General features: G+C 40.4%; 1 protein-coding gene across 1 annotated transcript in view; it reads right to left on the bottom strand.

The window, feature by feature from the left end:
• Positions 1-16,824, bottom strand: part of EFCAB8 (EF-hand calcium binding domain 8) — a 96,961-nt gene that overhangs the window by 14,460 nt on the left and 65,677 nt on the right. The window contains exons 20-22 of the mRNA XM_077949063.1: positions 16,215-16,433; positions 15,498-15,656; positions 2,997-3,165 (exon numbers count right to left, since the gene is read on the bottom strand). Of these exons, the coding sequence (XP_077805189.1) occupies positions 2,997-3,165; positions 15,498-15,656; positions 16,215-16,433 (547 nt within the window). The remainder of the gene's footprint in view (positions 1-2,996; positions 3,166-15,497; positions 15,657-16,214; positions 16,434-16,824) is intronic.

Here is a 16,824-nt window from a genome sequence, read left to right as displayed (position 1 = left end):
CATTCATGAAACCTCATAGAACTATATACTTTTAAAACGTGCTTTTATCGGATGTAAATTACACTTCAAAAATCTGATTTTTAAAACAATCAAGCTTCTAAAAAAAACACTAGATATTATATTTAGGGGATAGTCAAAGACGTCTTTGAAAGATACAAAAAATGGGTGACATCAGCAAGATGGTAGAATAGGAAGATCCAGCACCTCCTTCCCCTTATGGAGACACTGACTGAACAACAGTACATGGACCAGAAACCAGGACCATTCATCCCAGATGAATGCAAAACAAACAAACAAACACACACACACACACACCAGCTGCACTGAAGCCAGTAGGAAAATTCATGGTGCTCACTTGTAATCCCTCCTCCTGGCTCAGTGAAGCAGATTGGGAAGGAACCCCCAGCTTCCAGCTTCTCCCTGGGAGGGAAAGACTGAGATGTACATCTAACATGCAGACTTTTCAGAGGGCTGCATGATGAACCAGTTTCTGTCTTGCCTAAATCTAAGCACTGACAGGAAGGGGCACCAGACTGGGCTACTAAGAACAAAGGTGACAATTTAGACTAGCATACACTCACTATCAGAGTCCCTCCTGCCGCTCTGAGGAATGAGTAGGGAAAATAACCCAACTTCCAGCTTCTCCCTGAGGAAGCAGATTTGGAGCATATATATCCAGTGTTAGCCTTTGTTAGCCTTTGAGGGGTACCCAAGAGACTGGTTTCTGTCTTGCCTCAGACTATTGAAAGACCTAGCATATTCTAGAGGCCTGGGGGAAGCTTGTAGCAGCTCTAGAGAACTTGCAGTACTCCAAACAGACACCAGAGGGAGCAAGAGATAATGGACTCCTAAAAAAAATAAACTTATGCACGTAAATTGCAAATTTACTGCCGCTAAAGAAATTGAGGTATATGAATTATTTGACAAAGAATTCTAAGTAACCATGATAAAAATGCTCAACAAGCTCAGAAACAATACATGAACAAAATGAGAATACTAGTGAGGACCCAGAAAATATAGAAAAGAACCAAACAGAGGCCAGCCATGGTGGCCCACAACTATAATCCCAACACTTTGGGAAGCTTAGGCGGGCGGATCACTTGAGCTCAGGAATTCAAGGCCAGCCTGGGCAACATGGTGAAACCCTGTCTCTACAAACAATAAAAAAAATTAGCCAGGCGTGATGGCATGCACCTGTAGTCCCAGCTACTCAGGAGGCTGAGGTGGGAAGATCACTTGAGGCTGGGAGGTCAAGGCTTCAGTGAGCTGAATTCGTGCCACTGCACTCAAGCCTGGGTGGCAGAGCAAGACCCCATCTCGAAGAAAGAAAAAAAAAAAAATTCCAGAGCTAAAGATGAAAAATAAAATAATTGAATTCAAAGGTCATCTACAGTAGACTTGATCAAGCAGAAGGAAAAATCAGCAGACTTGAAGATATCCAGTCAAAGAAGCAAAAAGAAAAAAGAATTTTAAAGAGTAAAGAAAGCCTAAGGGATTTATGAGACATCGTCAAATGGACAATATATGCATTATGTAGTACCAGAAGGAGGAGAGAGAGAGAGAGAAAGGGACAAAAAGCTTATTTTAGTAAATAATGGCTGAAAATGTTTCAAATCTTAAAAAGGAAAAGAAACCTATATTTAAGAAGCTCAAGGGATTCCAACTAGGATAAAGTCAGAGTAATCCACAAGGAGACACATTATAAAAAGAACAAAAACTCGGCCAGGTGCAGTGCTGTAATCCCAGCACTTTGGGAGGCTGAGGCAGGCAGATCACGAGATCAGGAGAGCGAGACCATCCTGGCGAACACAGTGAAACCCCATCTCTACTACAAATACAAAAAATTAGCCGGGCGTGGTGGTGGGCGCCTGTAGGCCCAGCTAGTCAGGAGGCTGAGGCAGGAGAATGGCATGAATCCAGGAGGTAGAGCTTGCAGTAAGCCGAGATCACACCACTGTATTCCAGCCTAGGTGACACAGTGAGACTCTGTCACAAAAAAATAAATAAATAAATAATAAAAATAAAAAATAAAAAATAACAAAAACAAAAAAATCTCATCCAAAAATACTATATCCAGGAAAGTTGTCCTTTAAAAATGAAGGAAATATAAAACTTTTCCCAGATAAATAAAAACAAGAGGAGTTCATCACCATTAGACCTGCCTTTAAATAAATGCTAAAGGGACCCCTTCAAGTTGAAACAAAAGAATGCTAGGCAGGAACACGAAAGCATATGAAAATACAAAACTTTCTGATAAATGTACTTAGAAAAATACAGAATGCTGTAATACTGTAATGGTGGTACATAAGTCACCTTTAATTCTTTTTTCTTTTTCTTTTTTTAGACGGAGTCTCACTCTGTTGCCCAGGCTGGAGTGCAGTGGCATGATCTTGGCTCACTGCAACCTCTGCCTACCAGGTTCAAATGATTCCCCTGCCTCAGCCTCTCAAGTAGCTGGGATTACAGGAATGCACCACCATGCCCGGCTAATTTTTGTATTTTTAGTAGAGACAGGGCACTACAAAAAAAAAAAAGGAAGACAGCACAGGAGGAGAAGGGGACAAAAAAGTGTTGGGATTAGAGGAGTGAGTCATCACACCTGGCCCTAATTGTTTCTTGACATGAACAGTGGCTATGTGGGGATGTGTTTACTTTGTCAAAATTCACCAAGCTGAACCCTTCAGGTTTGTATGGGGTTTTTTTTATATATACAATGCAACAATTAAGTTTATTTTTTAAAAGAGAAAGGAATATGCCTTATCAGATATATGATTTGCAAAATATACATAGGTGAATAATATTGGGTGAATGGGTGAATAGATGGACCATTTGCTGAACGGACAATTGGGCAGACTGTAATATTATTTAAGCAAAGGCATTTGCTGTGGCCTGAGAGTCCCTCCCCACAGAGTACAAAGTTCATACCAGCTTATGTTCAGACAGGGACAGAGAAAAGAAGGGCCATGGGCATGGCTGAGCTTCAGCAGGACCCATACCAATGGCATCACCGGAGAGTTTCCAAGCCTTGACGTCCCGGTCCTGGCCAGCGCTGATAACCAACTGGAAGTTGTCCACATACAGGATGTCTGCCACACTATCCAAATGGCCCTTCCAGGTAATCAGGAGCGTGGGGGGAACCAGGGAAATGGTATGGCCAGCCACAACCTATAGGGGACAGTACAGGAGAAACACTTACACCAAGACCACTACACAGGCTAATCAGAAGGCACCTAAGACTGCAGGCTGCAGAGCCCAGCTGGAAGGGCCCTGGGACACTGGCTAGGGTTCTAGTTTTAGATGTGTTCCACATGAACTTACTTGTGACCTTACATAGGTCCCGACACTTCTCTGGCCCTCAGTGGCCCCTTAGGTAAAACCATAAAAAGCACTTGCATATGACCACATTGTTTACCAAGTGCCTGTATACATATTATTCCATTTGAACCTCACGACCTTATAGGAAATATATAATTCTCACTGACTTACAGAGGAGAAAAGTGAGAGTCAGACATGTTCAATGACTAGACCAAGCCCACATAGCTAGAAAGTGATGGGGCCAGGGCAAGAGCCTCAGTCTTCTGAAGCTTTTTAGTTGGGCATTGGGAGATGAATAGAATGAGCAATGGGGTGATAAATCACATTACACTGAGAGAATAAAACTACTGAACTGGAAAATTAGTGAAAATGACCATTTTTAAATAAAACAAGATTAATAAAGGGGGACTTATTCGACCATATTCAAGTATGGAAAGTCAGAAAAATAAACTTTAAATTTTAAACAAAGCAATGGAAGACAATAGAAAGCTCAGAAACCAACCCGAATGTACGTAAAACTTTGGTATATAGTAAGAGTGGTAACAGAAAACATGACTCAATAAACAGTAGTGGGATACCTGATGAACTATAAGAGAAACCTATGTTGTTATCTTTTATCCTACAACAAAATAAATACTAGATGCATTGAAGATTTTATTTTCAATGAAATCATAAAACACCTACAAAGAATGAATCAATGTTTATCTTTTCTCTAAGAAAGTGATAGGCAAATGAAAATATCACAATGGGAACAAAAACAGACTTGAACACCAAAAAATATATTGTAATTTTTAAATCATCATAAATAAAATTAACAAGCAAGTGACAAATTTGGGGGGATATTTATAATCCATATGATAGACAATGAGTTAATCTTTTCAAATATTTTTATTGCTTTTTTTTTTTTTTTAGAGATGGGGTCTCACTATGTTGCCCAGGCTGGTCTCGAACTCTTAGGCTCAAGCGATCCGTCCACCTTGGCCTCCCAGAGAGCTGGGATTACAGGCATGATCCACCATGCCCAGCCTAATATATTTTTAACTAATTATACAACATTTATAAAAGATAGTTACCACAATGGAAAAGTAGGCAAAGGACATGAAGAGACAATTCACAAAGTTATACAAAGCCGATAGAATAAGAAAAGATGTCAATATCACTAATAAACAAAGGCATCTTAATTAAAATCAAAAGAAACCATTTGCACCTAAAAATCAACTAAAAATGTTTTGCTCACTTAGGACATTTATTTATTGAATGTCTTCTATAAGAAAGACACTCTGATAGATCTAGAGGATCCTCAGACGAATACTACTAATAAATTCTTTAGGTTGTCAAAGATAAAACAAAACAGGCTAATGAAATGCAAAACTGTATAAACCTTCTGGAGTGCAATTTTGTAGCATACATGAAAGGCCTTAAAATGGCTTATGTTCTTTTACATACTCTTTCCTTGGGACAAATTACTAGATGTGCAAATAAACAACTATAAACAACAACAAAAAAGGTTTGTGAAAAAGAATATTTGCACCATTATTTTTACAGATATCTAAACACAACTATATTGAACATAATTCACATATAATTTACCAATTTAAAGTGCTCATTCAATGGTTTTTGGTATATTCAGAGTTGTGCAACCACCACCACATTCTATTTTAGACCATTTCATCACCCCAGAAAGAAATTCTTTACCCAGTAGTCACCAGCCAATTCCCCCAACTCCCTCCCCCAGCCTCAGGAAACCACTAATCTACTTTCTAACTCTATAGAAAGTATAATGTGGACATTCTGGACATGTCATTTAAGCGGAATCACACAATATGTGGTATTTTGTGGTTGGCTTCTTTCACTTAGCATAGTATTTTCAAGGTTCATCCATGTTGTTGCATGCATCAGTACTTTATTCTTTATTATTAAATAACATTCCATTGTATCACTATACCACACTTTATCCATTTGGAAGTTGACATTTGGGTTGTTTCCACTTCTGTATTATTATAAATAATGCTACTATAAACATTCAAGTACAAGATTTTATGTGAACATGTTTTCATCTCTCTTGGGTATACACTTGGGAGTGGAACTGTTTGATCATATGGTAACTCTACACTTAATTTTTGAGGAACTGCCAGACTGTTCTCCAAAGTGACTGCAGCGTTCTACTTTTTTTTTTTTTTTTAATGGAATTTGGAGTTTTGCTCTTGTTGCCCAGACTGGAGTGCAATGGTGTGATCTCTGCTCACTGCAACCTCCACCTCCCAGGTTCAAGCGATTCTCCTGCCTCAGCCTCCGGAGTAGCTGGGATTACAGGCACCTGTCACCATGCCCTACTAATTTTTGTATTGTTAGTAGAGACGGGGTTCCACCATGTTGGCTAGGCTGGTCTCAAACTCCTGACCTCATGATCCACCCGCCTCAGCCTCCCAAAGTGCTGGGATTACAGGCGTGAGCCACCGTGCCTGGCCAGCTTTCTACATTCTATCCAGCAATGTGTAAGAGTCCCAGTTTGTCCACATCCCAGCCAACCATTGCTATTATCTATAGTTATCCTGGCAAGTGTAAAGTGGGATCCCATTATAGTTTTGATATGCATTTCCCTGATAGCTAATGATGTTTAGCACCATTTAATATACTTATTAGCCATTTGTACATCTTCTTTGAAGAAATGTTTATTTAGATCCTTTACCCATATTTTAATTCGGTTATTTATCTTTTTTATCAAGTTGCAAGAGTTCTTTATATATTCTGGACACTAGTCCCTTATCAGATACATGATTTGCAAGTATTTTCTCTAAGGTTATCTTTTCACTTTCTTGATGGTATCCTTTGCACTCCAAAAGTTTTTAATTTTGACAAAGTCCAATTTATCTGTTTTTGTCTTTTGTAGCTTGTTTTTGCTGTCATATCTAAGATACACTGTCTAAGGTCACAAATACTTTGCACTTATTTTTTATTTTCTTCTAAAAGTCTTACAATTTCAGCTCTTACATTTAGGTCTATGATCCATTTGGAGTTTTTTTTGTGTGTGTTATGAAGTAGGAGTCTAACTTCATTCTTCTAATACAGATAAAGTTATCCCTATTGTCCCAGCAGGACATTTTTTAAAAAATATATTATTTCTCCCCATTTGACTGTCTCAGCATTCTTGTCAAAAATCAATTGATCATAAACGTGAGAATTTATTTTTTAACTCTAAATTCTATTCCATTTATTTATACGTCTTTCTTTATGCCAGTATCACATTGTCTTCATTACTTAACTTCATATTCAGTTTTGAACTTGGGAATTGTGAATCCTTCAACTCTGTTCTTTCTTAAGATTTTTTTTATTACTAACTAGATCCTACTATCTCCAAAAAAGAAGGAAGGAAGGAAGGAAGGAAGGAAGGAAGGAAGGAAGGAAGGAAGGAAGGAAGGAAGGAAGGAAGGAAGGAAGGAAGGAAGGAAGGGAGGGAGGGAGGGAGGAAGGGAGGGAAGGAGGAAGGCAGGCAGGCACAGTGGCTCATACCTGTAATCCTAGCACTTTGGGAGGCTGAGGCGAGTGGATCACCTGAGGTCAGGAGTTCAAGACCAGCCTGGCCAACATGGCAAAACCCCGTCTCTACTGAAAATACAAAAATTAGCCAGGCATGGTGGCAGGCACCTGTAATCCCAGCTACTCGGGAGGTTGAGGCAGGAGAATCGCTTGAATCTGGGAGGTGGAGGTTGCAGTGAACCAAGATGGTGCCACTGCACTCCAGCCTGGGTACCACAGCAAGACTTTGTCAAAGAAAAGAAAGAGAGAGAGAGAAGGAAAGAAGGAAGGAGAGAAAGAAAAAGAGAGAGAGAAGGAAGGGAGGGAGGAAGGGAAGGGGGTAAGGAGGGAGGGAGGGAGAGAGGGAAGGAAGGAAGAAAAAAAGAAAAGAAAGCCAGCCGGCCGGGCGAGGTGGCTCATGCCTGCAATTCAAGCACTTTGAGAGGCCAAGGTGGGCGGACCACGAGGTCAGGAGTTCCAGAGCAGCCTGATCAATACAGTGAAACCCATCTCTACTAAAAATACAAAAAAATTAGTCAGGCACGGTGGCACACGCCTGTAGTCCCAGCTACTCCGGAGGCTGAGGCAGAAGAATCATTTGAACCTGGGAGGCGGAGGTTGCAGTGAGCTGAGATTGCGCCACTGCACTCCAGCTTGGGCAACAGAGTGAGACTGTCAAAAAGAAAGGAAGAGAGAGAGAGAGAGAGAGGAAGGAAGGAAGGAAGGAAGGAAGGAAGGAAGGAAGGAAGGAAGGGAGGGAGGGAGGGAGGGAGGGAGGGAGGGAAGGAGGGAAGAGAGAGAAAGAAAAAAGAAAAGAAAGGAAAAGAAGGAAGGGAGAGAGAGAAAAGAAAGAAGGGAGAGAGAGAAAGAAGAAAAGAAAGAAAGAGAAAGAAAGAGAAAGAAAGAAAAGAAAGAAAGAAAGAAAGAAAGAAAGAAAGAAAGAAAGAAAAGAAAGAAAGAAAGAAAGAAAGAAAGAAAGAAAGAAAGAAAGAAAGAAAGAAAGAAAGAAAGAGGAAGAGGAAGAGGAAAAGGAAAAGAAAAGAAGAGAAAGTAGCTGGGATTTTGATATAAATTGCATTAAATCAATTTGGGGAATATGCTATGTTAACAACATCCAGTCTTCCAATCAATGAACATGAGATATATTTCCATTTATTTGGGTATTCTTTCATGTCTTTCAATAATGTTATACAATTTTTAGGGATCAAGTTTTGCACTACTTTTCCAAATTTATTCCTAAATTTTTTTGATGCGATTATAAGTGAAATTTTTATTCATTTTCAGATTGTTTATTGCTAGTGTATATAAATATATTGATTTTGTATATTTACCATATCAAGCAACCCTACTGAATTTATTAGTTTTAATAGTTTTTAATAAATTCTTTAGGATTTCTAGATAAAAGATCATATCATCTGCAGATAGAGAGAGTTAATTTCTTCCTCCCCAATATAGATATCTTTTATTTCATTTCCTTGCCTAATTGACTTCCCAGTAAAATGTTAAATTGGGGTGGCAAGAGTAAGCATTCTTGTTTTATTTCCGATTTTACAGGAAAGTATTTAATATTTCAATATGAAGTTTTATGCTACCTGTGAGTTTTCATAGATAGCTTTTATCAGGTTGAAGGAGTTTCTATTTCTAGTTTATTGGGTGTTTTAATCAGAAAACGGTGTTCAATTTTGTTAAATGCTCTTTCTGCATCTATTGGCATAATCATATGGCTTTTGTTTTTTATTCAGTAAATATGGTGTATTACATTAATTTGTTTCAGATATTAAGCCAACTTTGCATTCCTGGGATAAATCTTACTTGGTCATGGTGTATAATCATTTTCATATGTTGCTGGCTTCAATTTGCTAGTATTTTGAAGATTTTTGTATCTATATTCATAAAAATATTAGGTCTGTAGTTTTATTTTCCTGTGATACCTTTATCTGGTTTTGGTGTCAAGGTAATACTGGCCTCATAGAGAACTCTTTTGGAAGAGTTTGTGAGCAATTGACATTAATTCTTTAGCCAGGCACAGTGGCTCACGCCTGTAATCCCAGCACTTTGGGAGGCCGAGGTGGACAGATCACGAGGTTGGGAGTTCAAGACCAGCCTAGCCAACATAGTGAAACGCTGTCTCTACTAAAAATACAAAAATTAGCCAGGCATGGTGGTGCATGCCTGTAATCCCAGCTACTCAGGAGGCCGAGGCAGGAGAATCACTTGAACCTGGGAGGCAGAGGTTGCAGTGAGCCGAGATCACACCATTGTACTCCAACCTGAGCAATAGAGTGAGACTCTGTCTCAAAAAAAAAAAAAAAAAATTCTTTAAATATTTGGTAGAATTTACCAGTGAAACCATCTGAATGTGGACTTCTCTTCGTGGGAAATTTTATTACTAATCCAATCTCCTTACTTATTACATTCAGATTTTTTATATCTTCAGATTTTCTATTTCTTCTTAAGTCAACTTTAGTAGTTTGTGTCTTTCTACGGTTTTGTCCATTTTCTTTTTTGATAATGAAAAGTTAGAAACCATATTAATGTACAAAAATAAGATAACAAGCTAAATAAGTGATAACCTCATAAAATGAAAATTTGTAATTCCATGAGATGAAATATTATTTAATCAATAGAAAGTGTGGTTTTCAGCTGGGTGCAGTGGCTCATGCCTACAATACCAGCAGTTTGGGAGTCCGAGGTAGGCGGATCACCTGAGGTCTGGAGTTCGAGACCAGCCTGACTAACATGGAGAAACCCTGTCTCTACTAAAAATACAAAATTAGCCAGGCATGTGGTAGTAACTAAAATAAAATAAAATAAAATACTTAAGGGTAAATTTAACCAAGGAGTTAAAAGATCTGTACACAAGAAACTAAAACATTTTTAAAAACTAAGAAAACACAAATAAATGGAAAGCTATCTTGTGTTGATAAATTAGAAGAATATTATTAAAATATTCATAGTACCCAAAGCAATCTGCAGATTCAGTGCCATCCCTATCAAAATTCCAATGTCATTTCTTATAGAAATAAAATAATCCTTAAATTCACATGCAACCATAAAAGGCCCTGGCTAGCCAATACAATTTTGAGCAAAAAGAACAAAGCTAAAGACATCCAGGCCGGGCGCGGTGGCTCAAGCCTGTAATCCCAGCACTTTGGGAGGCCGAGACGGGCGGATCACAAGGTCAGGAGATTGAGACCATCCTGGCTAACACGGTGAAACCCCGTCTCTACTTAAAAAAATACAAAAAACTAGCCGGGCGAGGTGGCGGGCGCCTGTAGTCCCAGCTACTTGGGAGGCTGAGGCAGGAGAATGGCGTGAACCCGGGAGGCGGAGCTTGCAGTGAGCTGAGATCCGGCCACTGCACTCCAGCCTGGGTGACAGAGCGAGACTCCGTCTCAAAAAAAAAAAAAAAAAAAAGACATCCAGTCCCTGATTTCAAAATATATTATAAAGCTAATATAATCAGAACAATATGGTGCTAACATAAAAATAGACACATCAACTAATGTAACAGGATAGAAAACCCAGAAATAAACCCATGCATTAATAGTCAATTGATTTTTGACAGAGTTGTTAATAATACATAATGAGGAAAAGACAGTCTTTTCAATAAACTGTACTAGGAAAATTGGATCCTTATCTCACACAGTATAAAAAATCAACTTAAAATGGATTAAAGTCTTAAATATAAGATCTGAGACTGTAAAACAACTACAAGAATACCTAGAGGAAAAGCTCCATGACATTGATCTAAGCAATGGTTATTTAGCTATGACCCCAAAAGCACAGGTAATAAAAGCAAAAATAGGGGCGACGGCTCACACCTGTAATCCCAGCACTTTGGGAGGCCGAGGCAGGTGGATTGCCTGAGGTCAAGAGTTCAACACCAGCCTGGTCAACATGGTGAAATCCTGTCTCTAGCAAAAAAATACAAAAATAGCTAGGCATGGTGGCACACGCCTATAATCCCAGCTACTCAGGTGGTTGAGGTAGGAGACTTGCTTGAACTTGGGAGACAGAGATTGCAGTGAGCTGAGATTGCACCACTGCACTCCAGCCTGGGTGACAGAGCAAGACTCCATCTCACAAAAATAAAAAATAAAAATATAAATAAATAAATGCAAAAATAGACAAATGGGATTTTAGACAAAATACAAAGCTTTTGGACAGAAAGGAAACAATGAACAAAGTGAAGAGATAACCCATAGAGTGACAGAAAATGTATGTAAATCATACATCTGATAAGGGAGTAACATCTACAATAAATAAGAAACTCAAACAACTCAATAGCCAGAAAATGAATAACCCAATTAGGAAATGGACAAAGTGGGCCGGGCACACTCACACTTGTAATCCCAGCACTTTGGGAGGCCAAGGTGGGCAGATCATCTGAGGTCAGGAGTTCAAGACCAGCCTGACCAACATGGAGAAACCCCATCTCTACTAAAAATACAAAATTAGCTGGGAGTGGTGGCACATGCCTGTAATTCCAGCTACTTGGGAAGGCTGAGATAGGAGAATCGCTTGAACCTGGGAGGCGGAGGTTGTGATGAGCCAAGATCGCGCCATTGCACTCCAGTCTGGGCAATAAGAGCAAAACTCCATCTCAAAATAAAATAACATAAAATAGGCAAAGTGGCCAGGCGCAGTGGCTCACGCCTGTAATCCCAGCAGTTTGGGAGGCCGAGGCAGGCGGATCACTTGAGGTCAGGAGTTTGGGACCAGCCTGACCAACAAGGTGACACCTCATCTCTATCAAAAAATACAAAATTAGCCGGGTGTGGTAGCTTGTGCCTGTAAAGGAAAAAGGAAAGGAAAAGAAAGGAAAGTAAAGGAAGGAAAGGGGCAAAGCATCCGAAGAGACATTTCTCAAAAGAAGACATTCAAATGGCCAACAGGTTCAAGAAAAAAAATGCTGAGTACCACTAATTATTAGGAAAAACAAATTAAACCACAATGAGATATCGTCTTACATCTGTTAGATTAGATGTTATCAAAAAGACAAGAAATAAGTGTTGGTGAGGATGCAGAAAGAAGAAAACCCTTGTACAATGCTGGAGGGAATGTAAATTAGTACAACCACTGTATTGGTCTGTTCTCATGCTGCTAATAAAGACATACCTGAGACTAGGTAATTTATAAAGTAAAGAGGTTTAATGGACTCACAGTTCCACATGGCTGGAGAGGCCTCACAATCATGGCAGAAGGTGAAAGAGGAGCAAAGGCACCTCTTACATGGCAGTAGGCAAGAGAGCATGAGCAGGGGAACTACCCTTTATAAAACCATCTTTTCTTATGAGACTTATTCACTACCATGAGAATGGCATAGGGTGGCCCACAATTCAATTACCTCCCACCAGGTCCCTCCCACAAAACATGGGGATTATGAGAGCTGCAATTCAAGATGAGATTTGTGTGGGGATACAACAAAGCCAAATCAACCACTATGATAAATAGTATGGGGTTTCCTTAAAAAACTAAAATTAGAACTAAACGACTATATCATCTAGCAATTCCACTTCTGGGTATATATCCAAAAGAGATCAATATGTCATATCAGTATGTCAAAAAAATGCCTGCACTCCCATGTTCATTGCAGCACTTTTCACAGTAGCCAAGATATGGAATCAACCTAAGGGGCCATCAATGGATGAATGGATAATGAAAATGTGGTGTATATATTTAACGGAATACTATTCAGCCTTAAAAGAGAAAAAAATCCTGCCATTTGGGACAACATAGATAAATCTGGAAGATATTATACTAAGTGAAATAAGCCAGGCATGAAAGAAAAATACTGCATGATCGTATTTATATATGGAATCATAAAAAGTCAAACTCATGGAAGTAGAAAGGGCCGGGCGTGGTGGCTCACACCTGTAATCCCAGCACTTTGGGACGCCAAGGCAGGAGGATTCCTTGAGCCCAGGAGTTCAAGACCAGCCTGGGCAACATAGTGAGACCTCATCTCTACCAAAAAAAAAAAAAAAAAAAGTTTTTTATTTGATTTGGTTTGATTGATTTTTTGAGACAGACTCACTTTGTTGCCCAGGCTGGAGTGCAGTGGCACAACCTCAGCTCACTGCAACCTCCGCCTGTCAGGTTCAAGAGATTTCATGCCTCAGCCTCTGGAGTAGCTGGGATTATAGGCACGCACCACCATGCCCGGCTAATTTTGTATTTTCAGTAGAGACAGGATTTCACCATGTGGGCCAGGGTGGTCTTGAACTCCTGACCTTAGGTGATCCTCCCGCCTCGGCCTCCCAAAGTACTGGGATTACAGGCATGAGCCACTGCGTCTGGCCAAAAAGAGGTCTTTAAAAAGAAGTAGAAAGGAGAATGATGGTTACCAGAGGCTTAGAGGGTGGGGTGGGGAATGAGGGAGAGAGAAGGGGAAGTTATTGGTCAAAGGGGTTCCAAGTTTCAGTCAGACAAGAGGAGTAAGTTTTGAGATCTACTGCACAGCACAGTGACTATAGCCAATAATATATTGCATACTTCAACATAACTAAAAGGGTAAATTTTAAATCTCTCACCATAAAAATTGTAAGTGAGGTGGTAGATATGTTAACTGGCTTGATTTAATCATTCCACATGTGTACACAGATCAAAACAGCACACTGCACCTCAGAAATTTACACAATTATGATGTATCTATTTGAAACAATATTAATAAAATTTTCAAAGAAAAAAGATTATTTGATGGCATAGGAAATTCCAGTTACATACAACATAATCCCAATTGTTTAAAATATATCATTATAAAGCTAAGAGCAGATGATCAGGAACACAGATTCTGCAGTCAGACAGACCTAGGTTTAGTCTCAGGTCTACACTGGTTGCTACTGGAGCTTAGATGAGCCTCTCAGCTCTTCAGTTTCATTACTTCCTCATCTGAAAAATATCATCTTCCTCATGAGTCATTATGGAGATTAATGAATGCATACATAACCTACCTATCACCATCCCTGGAACATTGCAAGCAGTAAATAAATATTATTATTATAATGATTGTATCCACATTATAAATTCTTCACATACTGATGCTGTGGGTAATCAGTTCCCAAGAGATCTGAATATAATGACATTCTCTTCATACTAAAATGAACTGGCCATAACACACTCATGCAAAGATTCAGGTAAGAATAGTCTTACCTGCCTTTAAGAGGGCTACCAAAATTGCAAATGCATGTAACCCTTTTACTTAGCAATCCCACTTGCAAGAACATCTCTTACAGAAATGCCTTCACATATGTGAAATAACATTCACTATTCACTTTTGTGTAAGATTTTTTTAAAGACAAATGTACCTTAAAATGGGATAGTGTGCTGCTATGCAAAGATCTCCAAGATACATCATACAGCAAGAAAAGCAAGATGAGTACCAGTATAAGTGAGATGATACCTTCAGTGGAAAATAACTTTACACATTGTGTTTGCATAAGTAAATACTGGAGGAATAACAAAAATCAACACGTGGTTACTTCAGGGAGCATGAACTGTTTGGGGGAACAGGAATGGGACTTAGACTCTTCGCTGTAAGTCTTTTTATGTTACCTGACTTTTTAAAACTTTCATTGATGTATAATATACACATAGAAAATTGTACATAAGTATAGCACTGAATTTTTTTTTTGAAACAGATTCTCACTCTGTCGCCCAGGCTGGAAGGCAATAGAACAATCTTGGCTCACTGCAACCTCTGCCTCCCGGGTTCAAGCAATTCTTGTGCCTCAGCCTCCCAAGTAGCTGGGATTACAGGCATGCACCACTACACCCAGTTGATTTTTGTATTTTTAGTAGAGATGGGGTTTCAACATGTTAGCCAGGCTGGTCTTGAACTCCTGACCTCAGATGATCCACCAGCCTTGGCCTCCCAAAGTGCTGGGATTACAGGAGCAAGCCACCACGCCTGGCCCACCACTGAATAAATTTTTAGAAACTGAACACAACTGCATGATCAGGCCTGTTAATGAAGCAGAACATTGCCAACCTCCCCAGAAGTCCCCTTCATGATTACTTCCAGCCTCTCCACTTCCCCAACAAAAACAATCATTTCTAATACGTATTCTTCTGTGTCTGACTTCTTTTGCCTAAATCGTTTGAAGAGTTCTCCATTTTGTAGTGAGTAAATTCATTTCTGGTGCCAGATATTACACTGTAATTTATTTGTAATTTATTTTCCAGTCTACGGTGATGGGCATTTGGGTTGTTTCTAATGTGGCACTATTATAAATACTAACCCTTTTTTTTTTTTTTTTGAGATGAAGTCTTGCTGTGTTGCCGAGGCCGGAGTGCAATGGTGCAATCTCAGCTCACTACAACCTCTGCCTTCTGGGTTCAAGCGATTCTCCTGCCTCAGCCTCCTGACAAGCTGGGATTAAGGCGCGCACCACCACACCTGGCTAATTTTTATATTTTCACCATGTTGGTCAGGCTGGTCTCAAATTCCTGACCTGGTGATCCACCTGCCTTGGCCTCCCAAAGTGCTGGGGTTACAGGTGTGGGCCACTGTTCCTGGCCACGAATACTAATTCTATCAATATTTTTGCTCTTATCTTTTAGTAAGCGTATTTTTCTTGGGTTTGAGTTAGTCTATGGTCCTAGCTCATTTGTGGGGCTCAAAGGCACTTTCCTGAGCAACCCTCCAGTAATAATCCTCCTACCTCTTTATCCTCCAAGGGAATGTAGTGCGGGAAGCTGGTCCCAAGCTGCTGAGGAATTAATAACCGGAACTTGTTGTATGCTTCAGAGACAACCTTGGCCACATTGGATTGGAATGGCTGTTTATCAATCAACATGCAGTAATCCTTGATGTCCCAGATCTAGACACAACATGTGGGTTAGTGGCCTCACACCCCTTGACCCAGAACCCAACTCACTCTGTGGGCTCCTCCCAGAACATTCCTCTTCATTTGGTGGGGGTGGGGGGTAGTTCTTACATCTCTGAGATGCCTCACCACTAGGGCCAGAAAGGGCCTTAGGGATCTTCTAGGCCAGACTCATGGATTAGCAGGCAGGAAGGGTGTGATCAGCTCAAGGACAGCACACCCCTGCCTCATGTCTTGCCACAAGGCACAAAATCAGCTCCTGAGACAGCTGATCCTAGATTAGCCACACGACTAGGGGATGAGGGAGTTGGAGAAGACAGTGATGGAGCATGGAATTCTCCGGGGAAGGCTTTTTGAACCAAGTCCCTGTCACTGAGCTTAGCAGAGCAGGAGAGGACTCCTAAGGTAACCCACCCTCCTCCCTGCATTGTTTTACAAATGGAACCAGTACCCAGAGGGAGGAGGAACTAGGCAAGGGCCACGTGCAGCGAAGAGGTGGTTGGACACTTGGCTGGCACCAGCTCCTCAATCTTCCTGCCAGTTCTTCCTCACCTTGATGTATCCTTTACAATCCCCCGTGATGAGGATCCAGTCATTTTTATCAGTGGCCATGGCACCCACAACAACATTTTCATTGTCTAGGTCCACAGGAAACTTCCCCAGCAGGCCTCCGCTCCCGTGGAGGGACCAGGCATAGATGTAGCCGTCCATGCAGCTGCTCAGCAGGGCAGCCGTGTATGGCAGGCGAGGCCTGGTCTGCAGGAAGATTATCTGAGGAAGACAGGAGGGCCCAGCTCAGCAGGGCTGTAAGCAAGTGTCACATGGTGCTGAGGGATCCCAGCGAGTCACCACACCCACCTGGTCCCCCCAATTTCCTAGATGCCCAGTGAAAGTGGTGATGATAGTCCCACCCTTCCTACCCGGCTGGTGACAAGGAACATCATACTGGACTATGAACTACTAGAGGGCAGGGATTTTGTGTCTTTTTTGTTCACTACTTTGTCCTTAGTAACCACAATGGTGCCTGACACATAATACATGATCAATAAATGTTTATCAAATGAAGGCTTACAAGTTTGATTCGACATAGGCTCAGACAAGATTTTCACAACCTGTAACTCAATTCAAAGTGATTTGGGGAAGGAACTCATTCCCCTTCATG

The sequence above is a fragment of the Macaca mulatta genome, chromosome 10 (assembly GCF_049350105.2).
Source record: "Macaca mulatta isolate MMU2019108-1 chromosome 10, T2T-MMU8v2.0, whole genome shotgun sequence".
NCBI lineage: Eukaryota > Metazoa > Chordata > Mammalia > Primates > Cercopithecidae > Macaca > Macaca mulatta.
The sequence above is the reverse complement of the archived record's forward strand: the minus strand, read 5'-3'. Positions and strand labels throughout refer to the sequence as shown.